Source organism: Phocoena sinus, chromosome 12 (genome assembly GCF_008692025.1).
Source record: "Phocoena sinus isolate mPhoSin1 chromosome 12, mPhoSin1.pri, whole genome shotgun sequence".
Classification (NCBI taxonomy): Eukaryota; Metazoa; Chordata; class Mammalia; order Artiodactyla; family Phocoenidae; genus Phocoena; species Phocoena sinus.
The window spans coordinates 89,762,820-89,780,657 of NC_045774.1; the positions used below are offsets into that span (position 1 = coordinate 89,762,820).

Here is a 17,838-nt window from a genome sequence, read left to right on the forward strand (position 1 = left end):
TTATTTTTAGTATTTAATTGAATTCTATTTTAACTGTTTTTAATGCCAACATTCAAACACCATCAATATTTTTATTTTGCTTCAATCCCAGTTAATTTTATTTAATTTCCTTCAACCATCCTACTTACAGAACCACTGAAATCCCTGATGGGAAGACTTATTATCTCTGAAACACAAACCACCAATTACTTCATTAGATTATATATATATATAAAAGGTGGTATGTCTCAAAATCCTAATTCAGATTCTGGTGAGTTTTGAGAAAATGTTTACTTATCCTAGGACACACATCCCAAGGAATAAACTGATAAGATTTTAATAAAATATCAAAATGAAGTATTCAGCTGACTCCATACAAATCCCTACTTGAATAGTTATGTGAAACAAGCAGAAATAAAAGCCTCTGATAAATAGAATTCTTTTTCCCAGGATAGCAGAATTATTTGCTATATAAACAATTATAACCAGACATAACAACTCTTTTGTTTTAAGTGTTAAGTACCAGAGTGAGGATATTTCTTAAAGTTTGTAAAAATTCTAGTTTTACGACTTCGTGAGAGAGCCACCACCTCTTGAGAAGGGAGCATTATAAAGTAATCAAGACAAGCTTTCTTCCCTCTATTGAGCTGTCTTGAACGAATGAAGATAGATTCTAGGAACATCCTTTAATCTGGGGATACCATTCACAGTAGTCAGGAAGGGGGTCAAAATCCCCCTTCCTGTTCCCTGTTCCCCTTGGAGTGAGGAAATAAAAGCCAGTTGGGACTATTTATGAAGGAAACAGAACAATGAAAGAGAAAATGTGGATACAAGATTAGAGGCAGGATGAAAAGAGAAGCTAGCTGGCTGATAGCGACCCTCAACTAAATCTTATTTGTCTGCACTGGCCCTTGTACTTCTGGGTTTTACCATTTCCTGTTTCTACTAAATCTCCCTACAGTTTCAGGCCTATTGAAACCCACGCTTTCACTATCTAACACGTGTCTGAACAAAGTAAGGAAGAGTATTTCTTTTAGACAGCGATTTCACTTCAAGGAAATTTCAGGTCATTCACAATATGGTGATGGAAACATCCATTTCCTTCCCATCTCTTGGCCTTCCTACCCCTGACCTTTGGCTCTTAGAAAAGTAAAGAGTTAGAGAAGCTCAGTTTGTTCCAAGCTGTGAGTCCCTCTCTAAGTCATATCTTGCATTTGGATGCCAAATTATTGTTACAAAGCACCTAGGCAAATACTTTGACTGCGTATGATCTTTTCTATTTCTAAAATTAATCTCCAAAATGTAGAATTTTGCTCTTTAAGTAAAGTCTTCATGTCGAAAGGGTATGTGAGTTAAAGGATTATACACACGATCTCAAAACACTACCCTTCCTTTGTTCTGGATTTGAATTCCCTATTGAATCTCTGAGTTGCTCAATGATGAAGGGCACATATGTATAATTAATGTGATAGTAAACAGACTATGCGGCGAGATGCAGCAGTAAAACACAACCCTCCTCTTACAAGTCCATGAACAGGCTTGTTTTAACTGTTTGCTTTGGCCTTTTCCACAGCTGTTCACATCACCCAGCCCAGGCTCAGTGGGATGGATGCCTTTGGATATACCTCGTTCCTGGCTTATTCGCGGGTCCCAGACATCAGCTATGATTACGAGTTCCACTTGAAGTTTCAGCTGGCAAACAACCACTCAGCAGTGCAAGACAACTTGTTATTGTTCACTGGACAGAAAGGCCATGGTAAGATTACCTGAACCCTCTAGGGCTTGCTTAGGTTTTTTGAATACTTGAAAGCTTCCTCAGGGACTATGGCTGTGGGTGAGGCAGGTGCTTGCCTGGATCAGCCTCCTCCTGTCTGCTCCTCAAGCGTGTGCCTTGTCCAAGGTGTGCATCAGCCCTTGACCTCCAAGCCCTGTTCACATCAGGCCACCTCTTATAATCAGGGAATTGTAACTCCTGCCAGCAAACGTGAAGAAAGAGAAGGGGGTGAGTCACAAGAGAAGTGAGCTTATCGACTGGTCCTGTCCTCTGTTTCTTTGCATTTCCACAGAGGAGAGAAGGGAAATTCTCAGAAGAAACACATTTTACCACGTGTCATGAAATGGGAATGGTTGCCCTCAAAGAAAACCATCCCAAATTAAAGGAGCAAGAATTTAAGAAAGTACTAGTCTGTAATCATGTACTCCAGTGCCCTTCAATTGGTGGGAAAGCAATTTATAAGCTAAATTTGTGTGTTAAGTAGAAACCAGTTATGCACACGTGGGATCAAGGAAAAGCATGTATGTTGTACTCACAAGTCAGCAACTAACTAGTTAAGCAATTAATCACCTATCTTCTCTGAGCTGGGGGTCCTCCACTGTGAAATCAAAATGTTACACCAGAAAATGACCTTTCTCATCATAAATTCTACAGTGCTAGGGCAGCTAAAGAATTCTGTCCTTTTCAACTCGCCCAATGCCTGTTTCTGTATTAACACGTGTCTGAAAGAAGCCCACACCCCAAGGGAAGGGTGCTGTGCAGCCTCGCCCCACCTCTGGGAGCACGAGGGCTGCTTTATCCCGTGAGAACTCTCCTGCCTCTGAGCCCCATATGTGCTCTCCCCTCCACACCCTTGGCGGGAGATGCCTGTCAGAGTGGTAAAGAGAGCAGGCTCTGGGCCTGAAAGGTAGGTTTGGATCTGGTCTCCACCACTTAGAGACTACACGTCAAATTACTTAGTGTCCCTGTGCCTCAGTCTCCTCTGTTCAAATGAGTATAATGATGGTGATTCCCCGTCAGAGCTGGGAGGACGAACATGGTTAAGACATGGACTCAGCAGCAGGGAGCACTGGACTCGCAACATCATTGCTTGTGCTGCTGCAGGAGGCCTTCTCCAGCCACCTCCACAAAAGCAGGTCTCACCTCACCCCAACCAAGTTATTCTCTACCTTAGCCTCTTGGTTACTTCCTTCAAAGCCCTTACCTCAATTTACAATTCATTTATCTATTTTGTAGATAGTTATCTATTATCATTTATCTATTTTGTTTCCTGTCTGCCTCTACTACGAGAATGGGATCTCTAGGTAGACAGAGACCAAGCCATCCTGTTACCGAACCAAACTCAGGTCTGCTCACCTGAGCACAGTAAAGCCAATCTACCGACACTGGGTGTGGTGAAGGAAAGTGCAGCGTTTATTGCAGGCGCCAAGCAAGGGGTCCAGGGCAGCTCATGCTTGAAAGTCACAAACTCCCTGAAGGCTTCGAGGGAAAGGTTTTAAAAGACAGGATAAGGGAGTGGGGGTGTGGGGTGTATGATCAGCTTGTGGACCTTCTTCTGATTGGCTTGTGGTGCGGTAACTGGGAGTCAACATCATCCACCTTCTGATTCCACCTGGGGTCTTCGTGCTTGTGGGCACATGCAGTTAACTTCTTCCACCTGGTGAGGGTTTCAGTATCTGCAAAGCAGCTCAAAGGACATGGCTCAGAATAGTATCTACAGCCCTGGAGGAGGAACTAAAGGTCCTTGACTTTGTTTAATGGCTAAACTATTATTACTTCGTCTCGCTTAACAGTTTTCCTTTCTTTCCACATTTCTCATTTCTCTGATTAAATTTATTCTTTAAGTAAAGTTTTTCTACGGACAAAAGGCTGGCAGAGGACATGGTGGGGTGGCGGGGCTCTGCCCCGGGGTGGCGCCACAGGGTCCTGCTTGATTACAATCCTTCCTGAACTTTATACACCCACACTTAGCACACTGCCCGATACATAATCAGCACTGAATAAAATACCCACAATAAGCACAGACAATTGTATGTCATATAATTCAGCAACTCAGTTACACGAAGGTTCTTAGAGTGGCCAGTCTCAGGGACTTGCAGTTCAGATGCCGTCTTCTCAGTAATGATTTCCCCATGGTTACTCTCTCCTTCCTCTGAGGGTTGCTGAGCTGCCCTGCACTTTGGGCATGGAGCCCTCATGACAGGCCTTGGTGGGCTACATTTCTCTCCTCATTCAGAGAAATGGTGTCCCGGTTATCACTGTATCACCCACAAAGCCTCCCTCAGGGGGCTGTAATAAACATCTGTTGAATGACTGCCAGAAGGCAGGGAGGAAAGAAGGAAAAGAAGAAGGAATTCCTACCCTTAACTCTTTACTCTGCATGCAATTATATCCTTTCCATTAGCAAAAAACAAACTGGCAAATGAAAAATTCAAATGAGCGTCACAAAGCTTGAGTCTGAGTCCTAAACGATTCACAGAGGAAGAACCCAAGCAAAAGATAAACATTTGGCCCATGAAAATGCTGCCACCAAATGCCTCTTCAATACTCTTCAGCTACAGATTCCTTCAAAATTCTCCAAACCAAAAAATGTAAAAGCATTGTCTTGGTCACAGCACTTCTGAGGTATGAAATTTCACGTTACACTTTCTGGTCTTCTCACATCTCTTTTGTGTGTAGGGAGATGAATGCTAATGCAGCACTTGCATCCGTAGGTTTACAGCATGGCTAAAGAAAGGCTGGATAACTAGTAGATTAATTGTGGCGCTCTATCTGCCAATCAGTGAAAATGAAAACTCTGAAACATACAATTCCACCTTGTACCACCAGAGAGAGCAAGAACACCGGCTAAAAAATGCAAGTCAGGCCAAAGAGCTTCTCAAGGGGGGATTTCTCCAGGTAGAACCTCTTCACACCTGTATCGGAATTACACGATGGTGCTTGTTAAAATATTAATTCACAGGCCCTCTTGAATTAAAATAATAGACTTTTATCAAGAACGTTAGGTGCTTTTCATGCAACTAATATTATAGAGCAGCCATACAAAAAAAACCCCTAAGGACCAGCTAAATTAGACCATATGTGGGGACAGACTAAGATATGCAGTTATTGCTCATAATATCCTAGGCAGGGAAGATTTTTCAATTTATGTAGCATAAAGTTATTGGTTAAATAAACACATATTCCTTTAAAATATATTATTATGATCAACATTAACCACACAATTTGCAATTTTCTGTTCTATATAAGAAACTAGGACCCAAGTTAGTGCTTCTAACAGTGGTATCTCCACATATAGGTATTATTGTATAGTAACATAAATCTCTGACCTGTGCTTTGGTTGTTACTAAAACCACATTTCACATGCTGCCTTTGTCTTTCTCAGGTTAAAAGATGCACAAAGCCACAGAGTTCGTATGATAACTTGAACTATAAGCCAATCTCTAATTTGGGACGTGAAAAGGCAAGGGAACTTCTTCACTCCCCAACACGGGTGATGTTCTTCCTCGAGTCCCCAGAGCCAGACTCTGATTTTGCCAGATTTCATGCACATTGAACTCTGGACAAATTACCCTGTCAAACATTTAAGCTTGAAAATGTCTCTCTTGACGTAGGATTTTAACCTAACCTAAAACTCGTCCTGTCTTTCTGCAGTCATATTTGGCATTTCCTTCATTACCAATTCTTCCTTCGCTCCCTTATCACTTGTGTCTTATAGTTCGGCTCTTCTAAAAACCACCAGTCTGTCCCACATCGGTCCACAGAGGAATACCTGATCTTCCCCTCCCATATTCCTTCCACTGGTGACTGGTATAAACATTGTGCTTCCTCCAGAACCCAGGAGTCATCTGGATTTCTCCCTTCTATTCACTTTGACAGCTATTTACTGGGAGCCTAGATGAGGGATTCTTCCCAGTGCTGGAGATACAGTTGTGAATAAGTCAGACAAGGTCCTTGTCATCTTCTCTCCAGTTTATACCCCATGTTTTATAAAACACCAAGGTCTGTCCATTTTACCTTCCAATGACTTTTTCATCTTTTCTGCTTCTTCTTTCTTCCCTTCCTTGCTCCCAGCTTATCTATCACAGGCGGTCGCAGTAGCAATAATCTCCTTTCCAGGCTCCCTGCCCAGTACTGCCCTCTCCCTCTCTATTCTCCACGTAGAAGTCTGAACGTATACTGCCTAATCAACATGCTTCCTCATAACATACCACCTAAGATCCTTTGCATAACATGCACAGACATGTGTCCAGCCCCTGCCCATTTGCACAATCTCTTGTGCTTCATTCCGCCCTACACTCGGCAATATCAGCACACGTGTACATTCTGGGTCATGTCACTGTGTCATGTCACAGTGCCATGTCACTGGGTCATGTCATTGTGTCATTTCACTGCATCCTCCACCTTTGTGCTTTCACATAGGCTGTCCCAATCTTCCTGAGCCACGCACACTTCACTTTCATGCCTCAAAACCACTTCTATCCTTTAAGCCTCAGCTCAGAAAATTATCTTTAAGTCTTTAACACTTCCAGGAAATTTAAGAATTCATCTCACTGCAGCTTGCTGGGAACAGTTACCGTATTTTATAACTGTTTGTCTGGATCTCTCTCAACCAGGACTGTGGCTTTTCTTTTTTCTATCAACAGAGGCTGTCAAGTGTAGACACTCATTACAGTTTTGAAAGAATGAATACAAAAATCTCTGCCTCTGTTACACTAAAACTTATAATCAATTTAGGGAAGCACAACATAACGTACTTAAAATTTTGTGAACTTATCGTTAACTTAAAATTTGTTAAAATTTTATTAACAATACTAAACCAGAGGTCAGAAATTATGTCTGGTACACAAAGTATCCATCATGGTGTCTAATACTTGTCTGGAACATAGGCATCATTGAATGTAAAGAAGTACGTAAGTGATAGAAAAGATGGAGCTCAGAAAGTAGACATTTCATCCAACTAGACCAGTCAGGGTGTGTGCTCCCGTTCTGTGTGTTTCCCATCCATTCCCTTCCATTTCAGCCAATGCTCTACAACTAGTTCTGCAGCAGTCCGGCTTGCCTCCCTAGCTCCACTCTCTCCCAGCCCATCCCCAGCCCACTTATGTCATCTGAGAACCATCGTCCCATCCACATCACCTTCCCTGCTCCCTCCTGCCTGGAGCAACTGCCCCAGGTCTCTTCCCATCCTCAATACAACCCATCCAGGTAATGGTCCTCTGACAAACCCAGGTTTCCCATATCCTACCTACACAAAGCCTGTATGGAACAGGTAGCTTCTATACTGTAATTTGGAACCTAATCATATACTGTGTTGTCATTCACAATCACTACTTCAAATCGTATGAAGTTACCATTTTCATAAATCAAAAACATTAGGATAGCAGCAATTGCCTAATCCCTCATCAAGATTAATCTTAAATTCCTTTTGGACAAACTAAGTCTTTAATTTCTTTCATACACCCCACTCACATGGCAGGTGCTGTGTGAGAAAGCAATAATCACATGCTTACTGATTCTTTCACTCACTGAAGGATTCTCCATAGACAGAGGCTTTCCTGGTTCATTCATAATACTGTGTGGTCACAGATTGATCTAGATTGTGTCAGAAAAGTTAGGACCTAAATAAAGGGGAGGGGAGGACATGGATTACTGTTCACATCATTGAAATGTAAGTTTAAGTCTCAACATTATCCTGTATTAAAAGGTGTGATGCTGTGACAGACTCTTTCAAGAAAACATACATAACTCCCTGGATAAGTGATGTCTGCGTCTGAGTGCATTGTGTGCATAGCTTTCTGCCCATCACCTGCAGGCAGGCCTTCTGTGCTGCGGTAATTATGAAAGGCTACCTCATATTTCATGCCAAATAATTTCTTGTTTACTTCAAGCCCTGTAACTGTAACTGAAATAAGAGCACATAAATATAGCTTGATGTTTTTGTGTGGAAAAAAATTGGGGTGTATGTCATCTACAGAAAAACAGAGATGGGGCATCACACAAAACTGTCAGCTCCGCCTGTTCAGAACTGGGGTCAGACCCCGCGAAAGAAGAGGGCAAGTGGGGGCAGCCACTCCCTCACGTGGCACAGCGCCGGGCCCCATGGCCTGGCCACCTCCAGTCACAACTGGCAGTGTGTGCCAGTGTTCTACAACAGAAAAATGTTCATCATGTGATGAGAAACCATGAGGATTTCTACCTGACAACCTCAAACTATCAAATCTTCATTTTCTTGAAATTAAACATCCTGGACTGTATCTTCAATGTCATCTAAGTTATCAAATAAATTGAGATCTTAAGATTATTCAAAAAGAAGTTAAGCTAATTCACTTTACTGACTGAGAAATATGTGAAAAATTGACCAGGGCTCAAATAAGGTTACAAATGACAAAAATAGGTAGATCCTAGCAAATCCCCCCTCCTTGTTAAACTTACATGGAGGGGAGTGTTCATTTAAGCATAGTTCAGTGGGAGCACCTTGGTCTCACAGAAGAGCATCCAGTGGAGGAACAAACTGAAAATCGATCAACTCCAAGCCCACATTCTCACTGTTTGTTCTGTGCTTCCAGTGAGCACGTGGGGTTCCATCTCAGGGAAATTCAAGTTTACCCACCGACTGGTGTTTCCATCCCTTGTTTTCATGTTGTCATCTCTGACAGCACATCAAGAGAGTTCCAGACTTCCCACTCTTTCTATTCTCAACTCCTTTTGTTCAAGAGATAGAAAACTGCGAGCCAGATATAAGTCCAGGAAATGCATTTTATCATACTTTCATGTGCTCGGAGTGCAGCGGTGCACTTGTAACCAGAGTCACTCTCACCCTATTCTCATGTGATCTGAGTGCAGCGGTGCATTTGTAGTCAGCGTCACTCTTACCCTGTTTTCATGTGCTGGGAGTGCAGTGGTGCATTTGTAGCCAGCATCACTCTTGCCCTTCTGTTCACTAGCACAGCTGCAAGTCAGGGCACCAGCTTGATGTGGCCACAAACAGTAGCCAGTTAACACTGCCCACATCTTAACGATTTAATCCTCTGAGTTGGACACTATATGGTCTCCATTGTAGACAATGACTAATGAAGAAACATCACAGACATGGCTTTGTATGGTTCCAATGCTTTCAAGGCTCTGGAATATACATAGTTTAATGGTCATATCAACAAAATGCAAAGTTAAAGTTTCCCACTATGATTAGAAGCTGTACAGACCTTAAGATAGAGATTGTATGCTCCTTAAGAGTTCATTCAAAATCTCCAGTTATCTTAATTTTAGTGTAACAGTCACTAAAGCAGAGTCTGTCTCTGAATACGGGGTAAAAATGGTTCCAGTGTCCAGAATCCTACACCATATGTGTATTGCTCTGGTGAAACTTCCATTCTTTTGGGTCAAACTAGATATATTTTTTGCTTTGCAGCACGTTTAGCTTTGATTCTAGCTCCATAAACTTATTCCGGTATTTTCCTAAAATCACTCACATTTATCTAATTCTTCATTCATACCTAATTTAGCTTTTTTCAAAAACTGAATATACCCATAGTCAACTAAAGAAAGCTTAGTTAAGTTTATCTTGGTCTCAGTGTCAACATCATTCTAGTTCAATGTCAAGAATATTTGATTAAAAGGTAGTTTCCTCCTTTCAGAAATCTAAAAGCCTAACAGGCCTTAGAATATATTCAAATATACCCACAAAGTGTGTGCACAAAAGGAATTGTTCCTTCAGAAGGGAACTCCCACCAGTAATCAGGAGCCATTCACCAAGTCAGGTTCATTGAATTGGAAATTCACAGCATTATCTCCGAGGGTCCTCTCACATCTTTTATTTTACTCAAGACAGGAAAGAAGGGAAAGGAAAAATCCATTTGTCTGTTAGAATTTGTGAATCCATTTGGAAAGATCCAAGATGGAGGAGTAGGAAGACCCTGAGCTCACCTCCTGCCATGGGAAAACCAAAATTACAACTGTTACAGAGCAACTACTGATGAGAATGGCCTGAAGACTAACAGGAAAGATCTCCTACAACTAAAGATAGAAAGAAGAAAACACGAGATGGGTTGGAGGGGAAGAAATACAGTACAGTCAAGATCCACACCCCAGTGGGCAACCCATAAATGGAGGAATAATTACAATTGTTGTGATTCTACCCAAGGAGCAAGGGGTCTGAGCCCCACATCAGGCTCCCCAGGGGGTCCTATACCAAAAAGTGGAGCCCCAGAATATTTGACTCTGAAGGCCAGTGAGGCTTAATTTCGGGACAGCCAGAGGGACATGGGAAATATAGACTCCACTGTTAAAAGGCACACACAAAATCTCACACACTCCAGGACCCAGGGCAGAAGCAGTAATTTGAAAGGAGCCTGGGTCGACACACCTGCTGATCCTGGACAGGCTTCTGGAGGGGCAGGAGGTAACTAACTGGAGCTCACCCTGGGGACACAGACACCAGAGACAGGCTTTTTGGGAGGTGGTTCTACCATATGGACACTGGTGCTAACAAGCCACTTTGGAATCCTCCTTCTAGCTTATTAGTGTCATGACCTTGCCTGGCTCACGAGGCTGTCAGAACCAGTCCTGGGATACCTTAGGCCAAGCAGCTAGTGGGCAAGGCCAGAGCCTCACCCCAGGCTGGCTGTCTTAGGACCCCCAGAGCCCACAGTGCCCAGACATGGCCTTGTCCACCAAAGGGCTCAGGATCTGGCCCTGCACACTGGCACACTGGTGGTAGCCCTGGGGACCCCTGGGGCCCTGTAGCCAGCCATTGGGACTCAGCCTCCACAACTAGCAGGCCAACACCAACTCCAGGACACCCAGCGCCCCTGCCTCCAGAGACCCTGGGACTGGCCTCAACCCGTCTGTGGGCTGGCACTAACCTTGGGACTTCCTAGGCTTCAGCCCTGCCCACCAGCAAGCCAACACCAACATCGGGACCGCCCAGGCCCTACAGCCAGAGAACCCCAGTGCCTGGTTCCACCCACCAGCAGGACAACACTAGCCCCAGGGGCCACCCCAGGCCCAAACACTGCCTACTAGCAGGCCAACACCAGTTCCAAGACACCTTAGATCCCTCAGACAACCACCTGGGGATCCAGCCCCACTCACCAATGGGTCGACACCAGCTCTGGGATACCCCAAATCCTGAAGCCAGCCATGTGAGGAACTGGTACCATCCATCAGCAGGCTGACACTAGATCCAGGACCTCCAGCCCCACAACCATCCACCCTGAAACTCGGCTCTGCCCATCAGTGGGCTGGTATTAGCCCCAGGAACCCTAGGTGTTCTGAAGTCAGCCACCTCATCACCTGGCCCCACTCACCAGTGGCCAGCAAGCTCCACACAAGGCAAGGCCTGGCAACCAACCAGAGCAGAGGCTAGCCAGCCCATCACAACAGAAGGACCCACACAGCCCAAAGAGGGGTTCCTCTAAAGCATACAGTTCTGGTGACCACAAGGGAGAGTGCTGCTTGGACACATAGGACTCCCCTACAAAAGGCCACTTCTCCAAGGTTGGGAGACGGAATCAACCCACCACCAGATATATAGAAATAAAAACAGCAATGTAGGCAAAATGAGGCAGTAGAGGAATAAGTTTGAAATGAAGGAACAGGATAAAACCCTAGAAGAAGAACTAAGTGAAGTAGAGGTAGGAAATCTACGCAATAAACAGTTCAATGAAATGATCATAAAAATGTTTGAAGAAGTGGGGAGAAGATTGGATGAATAGACTGAGAAGTTAGAAGTTTTTAACAGAGTCAGAAAATACAAAGAAGAACAAACAGAGGTAAAGAATACCATAACTAAAATGAAAAATACACTAAAAGGAATTAACAGTAGATTAGATGATACAGAGGAACGGGTCAGTGAGCTGGAAGACAAAGTAGTGGAAATCACTGAAGCTGAACAGAAAAAAGAATAAGCAAAAATGAAGACAGTTTAAGAGACCACCAAGCGTAATAATATTCACATTATAGGGGTCCCAGAAGGAGAAGAGAGAGAGAAAAGGGGGCAGAGAACATATTTCAAGACATAATAGTTGAAAACTTCCCTAACTTGGGAAAGTAAACAGACATCTAGGTCCAGGAAACACAGAGAGTTCTAAATAAGATCAATCCTAAAAGGACCACACCAAGACACATTGTAATTAAAAGGACAAAAACTAGAGATAAAGAGAGAATATTAAAATTAGCAAGGGAAAAGCAACAAGCTACATACAAGGGAACTCCCATAAGGCTATCAGCAGAAACTCTGCAACCAGAAGGGAGAAACTCTGCAGACCAGAAGAGAGTGGCACAGTATACTTAAAGTGAAGAAAGGGAAGAACTTACAACCAAGAATACACTGTCCAGCAGGGCTTTCATTCAGATTTGATGGAGAAATCAAAAGGTTTACAGATAAGCAAAAGGTAATAGAGGTCAGCACAATCAATCCAGCTTTACAAGAAATGTTAAAGGAAATTTTCTAAGTGAAAAAGAAAAGGCCACAACTGGAAACTTGAAAATTATAAAAGGAAAAAGCTCATGGCTAAAGGCAAATATACAGAGAATGTAGTAAGTCAACCACATACAAAGCTACTAAGAGGGCTAAAAAACAAAGGTAGTAAAATCATCCATATCTGCAATAAGTAGTTAAAGGATACACAAAACAAAAAGAGGTAAAATATGATGCCCAAAACAGTAACCATTAGGGTAGACGAGTAAGAATGCTGGGTTGTTAAAATGTGAATGTAAGAGACCGGCAACTTAAAATAATCATATACATACACACACACACATACACACACACACACAGAGCAAGAGAGAGGGGGATTGCTATATATTAACCTCATGGTAACCACAAATCAAAAACCTATAAGAAATACACACAAAAAAAAAAAAAAGAGAGAGAAAGGAATCCAAACATAACACTAAAGATAGGCATTAAATCACGAGGGAAGAGAGTAAAAGAAGAAGAAAGGAACAAAAAAGAGCCATGAAATAACCCTAAAACAATTAATAAAATGTCAGTATATACACACCTATCAATAATTACTTTAAATGTTAAGCCAGCCAGAGAAAGACACATATCATATGATATTGTTTATATGTGGAATCTAACAAAAATAATGCAAATGAACTTATTTTTCACAGAATTAAAACAAATAATTCTAAACTTTGTATGGTAATGAAAAAGAGATCAAATAGTCAAAACACTCTTGAGAAAGAACAAAGTTGGAGGTATCATACTCCCTGAGTGTGTGTATATATATATATATATATAAATATATATGTGTGTGTGTGTATATATTTATATAAAACATCAAAACATTATGGAATTGGCAGAAAAACAGAGACAGAGATCAATGGAACAGAACAGAGAGCCCAGAAATGAACCCACACTTATATAGGCAATTAATCTATGACAACAAACAGGAATATACAATGGTAAAAATAAGTCTCTTCAATAAATGGTATTGGGAAACCTGGACACCTACATGCAGAAAAGTTAAACTGGATTACTCTCTCACACCATGCCCAAAAATAAATTCAAAATGGAAACACTGTTTTCAGATTACATGATACTATATATAGAAAATCTTAATGATACCACCAAAAAACTACTAGGACTCATCAATGAATTCAGAAAAGTTGCAAGACACAAAATTAATATACAGAAATCTGTTGCATTTATATACACTAAAAACAAATTATCAGAAAGAGAAATTAAGGAAGCAATCCAATTTACCATCATATCAAAAAGAATAAAATACCTAGGAATAAACCTACCTAAGGAGGCAAAAAATTTGTACTCAGAAAACTATAAAACACTGATGAAAGAAATTAAAGATAACATAAACAGATGGAGAAACATACCATGTTCTTGGATTGGAAGAATCAATTTTGTGAAAAGGACTATACTACCCAAGGCAATCTACAGATTCAATGCAATCTCTATCAAATTACCAATGTCATTTTTCACAGAACTAGAACAGAACATCTTAAAATTCGTATGGAGACACAAAGGACCCCAAATAGCCAAAGCAATCTTGGGAAAGAAAAATGGAGATGGAGGAATCAAGCTCCCTGACTTCCTAACTATACTACTGATACAAAGATACAGTCATCATAACAGCATGGTACTGGCACAAAAACAGAAATATAGATCAATGTAACAGGATAGAAAGCCCAGAGATAAACCCACACACCTATGGTCAATTAATCTATGACAATGGAGGAAAGACAGTCTCTTCAATAAATGGTGCTGGGAAAACTGGATAGATACATGTAAAAAAATAAAATTAGAATACTCTTTAACACCACACACAAAAATAAACTTAAAATGGATTAAAGACCTAAATGTAAGATCAGATACTATAAAACACTTAGAGGAAAACATGGGCAGAGCACTCTCTGACATAAATCGTAACAATATCTTTTTCAGTCTATCTCCCAGAGTAACAGAAATAAAAACAAAAATTAAAAAATGGGACCTAATTGAACTCAAAAGCTTTTTCACAGCAAAGGAAACCATAAACAAAATGAAAAGACAACCCACAGAATGGGAGAAAATATTTGCAAATAATGCAACCAACAAAGGATTAATCTCCAAAATTTACAAACAGCCCATGAGGCTCAATACCATCAAAACAGAAAACCCAATCAAAAAATTGACAGAAGACCTAAATAGACATTTCTCCAAAGAAGACATACAAAGAAGATGGCCAAGAGGCAAATGAAAAGATGTTCAACATCACTAATTAGTAGAGAACCGCAAATCAAAACTACAATGAGATATCACCTCACACTAGTCTGAATGGCCATCATCAAAAAATCTACAAACAATAAATTCTGGAGAGGGTGTGGAGAAAGGGAACCCTCCTACACTGTTGGTGAGAGTGTAAATTGTTACAGCCACTATGGGGAACAGTATGGAGGTTCCTTAAAAAACAAAAAATAGAGTTATCATATGATCTAACTATCCCACTCTTGGGCATATATCTGGAGACAAATTTGGTTTGAAAGTATACATGCACCTCCATGGTCATTGTAGTGCTTTTTACAATAGCCAAGACATGGAAGCAACCTAAATGTCCATTGACAGATGAATGGATTAAGAAGATGTGGTACATATATACAATGGAATATTACTCAGCCATAAGAAAGAATGAAATAATGCCATTTACAGCAACGTGGATGGACCTGGAGATTATCATACTAAGTGAAGTAAGTCAGACAGAGAAAGACAAATATCATATGATATCAGTTATAGTGGAATCTAAAAAAAAAAAGAACTTATCTACAAAACAGAAACAGACTCACAGACTTAGAGAATGAACTTATGGTTACCAGGGGGAAAGGGTGGTGAGGGGGCATGGAGTGGGAGTTTGGGATTGACATGTACACACTGCTATATTTAAGATATAATAGATAATCAATAAACAAATGAATTACTTTGGAAAATAAATAAATAAATTACTTAAATTAAAATGGGCAGAGGATGTGAACAGACATTTTTCCAAAGGAGACATACAGATGGCCAACAGGCACATCAGTAATTATTGGAGAAATGCAAATCAAAGCTACAATGAGATATCAACTAACACCTGGCAGAAGAACTATTATCAAAAAGACAACAAATAACACGTGTTTGTGAGGATATGGAAAACAGGGAGCCCTTGTACACTGTTGGTGAGAATGTAAATTGGTGCAGCCACTATGGAAAACAGTATGGAGATCCTCAATAAATAAAAACTAGAGCTACTATATAATTCAGCAATTCCACTACTGAGTATTTATCCAAAGAAAACAAAAATACTTACCAGAAAAATATATGCACCCCTATGTTCATTGCAGAATTATTTATAATACACAATATATGGAAGCAACCTCAGTGCTTATCTATAGATGAATGGATAAAGAAGGTATGTGTGTGTATATACAGACACACATACATACAATGGCATATTACTCAGCCATTAAAACAAAAGAGTGAAATCTTGCCACTTGGGAAAACATGCTTGGACCTAAAGGGTATCATGCTAAGTGAGATAAGTTAGACAGAGAAAGACAAATACTGTATGATTTCACTTAATTGTGGAATCTAAAAAGCAAAACAAAAAAGAAACATAACAAAATGGAAACAGAGTTATAAATACAGGGAACACACAGGTGGTTACCACAGGGGAGGAGGCTCAGGGGAGGAAAGAAATACCAAGGGAGATTAAGAGAAACAAACTTCCAGTTGCAAAATAAATAGTCAAGAGTAGGAAATGTACAGTGTGAGAAATATAGTCAATCACTATGTAATATATTTATTTGGTAACAGATCGCAACTGAACTTATGGTGATCATTTTGAAATGTATACAAACATCGAATCACTATGTTGCATAACAGAATATAATATGGTGTTGTAGGTCAATTATACTTCAAAAACAAAGAAACATTGAAAAAGAGATCAGATTTCTAGTTACCAGAGGTGGGGTGAGAAGGGAGGGGGAATTGGATGAAGGCAGTCAAAAGGTAGAGACTTCCACTTATAAGATAATAAATAGTAGGGATATAATATACAGCAGGATAAATATAATTAACACTGCTGTATATTATTAGAGTATAACTGTTTTACAATGCTGTGTTAGTTTCTGCTTTATAACAAAGTGAATCGGCTATACATATACATATATCCCCATATCCCCTCCCTCTTGTGTCTCCCTCCCACCCTCCCTATCCCACCCCTCTAGCGGGTCACAAAGCACTGAGCTGATCTCCCTGTGCTATGCGGCTTCTTCCCACTAGCTATCTATTTTACATTTGGTAGTGTATATATGTCCATGACACTCTCTCACTTCATACAAGCTTACCCTTACCCCTCCCGCTGTGTCCTCAAGTCCATTCTCTAAATCTGCATCTTTATTCCTGTCCTGCCCCTAAGTTCATCAGAACCATTATTTTTAGATTCCATATATATGTGTTAGCATACGGTATTTGTTTTTCTCTTTCTGACTTACTTCACTCTGTATGACAGACTCTAGGTCCAATCACCTCACTACAAATAACTCAATTTCGTTTCTCTTTATGGCTGAGTAATATTCCATTATATATATGTGCCACATCTTCTTTATCCATTCATCTGTTGATGGACACTTCCATATCCTGGCTATGGTAAATAGTGCTGCAATGAACATAGTGGCACATGCCTTTTTTGAATTATGGTTTTCTCAGGGTATATGCCCAGTAGTGGGATTGCTGCGTCATATTGTAGTTCTATTTTTAGCTTTTTAAGTCACCTCCATACTGTTCTCCATAGTGGCTGTATCAATTTACATTCCCACCAACAGTGTAAGAGGGTTCCCTTTTCTACACACCTTCTACACACCATTCATTGTTTCTAGATGTTTTGATGATGGCCATTCTGACTGGTGTGAGATGATCCCTCATTGCAGTTTTGATTTGTGTTTCTCTAATGATTAGTGATGTTCAGAATCCTTTCATGTGTTTGTTGGCAATCTGTATATCTTCCTTGGAGAAAGATCTATTTAGGCCTTCTGCCCATTTTTGGATTAGTTTTTTTGTTTTATTGACACTGAGCTGCATGAGCGGCTTGTATAATTTGGAGATTAATCCTTTGTCAGTTGCTTCATTTGCAAATATTTTCTCCCATTCTGAGGGTTGTCTTTTCATCTTGTTTATGGTTTCCTTTGCTATGCAAAAGCTTCTAAGTTTCATTAGGTCCCATTTGTTTATTTTTGTTTTGATTTCCATTCCTCTACAGGGTGGGTCAAAAAGGATCTTGCTGTGATTTATGTCATAGAGTGTTCTGCCTATATTTTCCTCTAAGTTTTATAGTGTCTGGCATTACATTTAGGTCTCTAATCCATTTTGAGTTTATTTTTGTGTGTTGTGTTAGGGAGTGTTCTAATTTCAATCTTCTATGTGTAGCTGTCCAGTTTTCCCAGCACCACTTATTGAAGAGACTGTCTTTTCTCCATTGTATATTCTTTCCACTTTTATGAAAGATAAGGTGACCATATGTACGTGAGTTTATCTCTGGGAGTTCTATCCTGTTCCATTGATCTACATTTCTGTTTTTGTGCCAGTACCATACTGTCTTGTTTACTGT

General features: G+C 40.6%; 1 protein-coding gene across 1 annotated transcript in view; it reads left to right on the forward strand.

Moving 5' to 3' along the window:
- Positions 1-17,838, forward strand: part of EYS (eyes shut homolog) — a 1,696,347-nt gene that overhangs the window by 1,590,681 nt on the left and 87,828 nt on the right. The window contains 1 exon segment of the mRNA XM_032651890.1: positions 1,553-1,735. Within this exon segment, the coding sequence (XP_032507781.1) occupies positions 1,553-1,735 (183 nt within the window).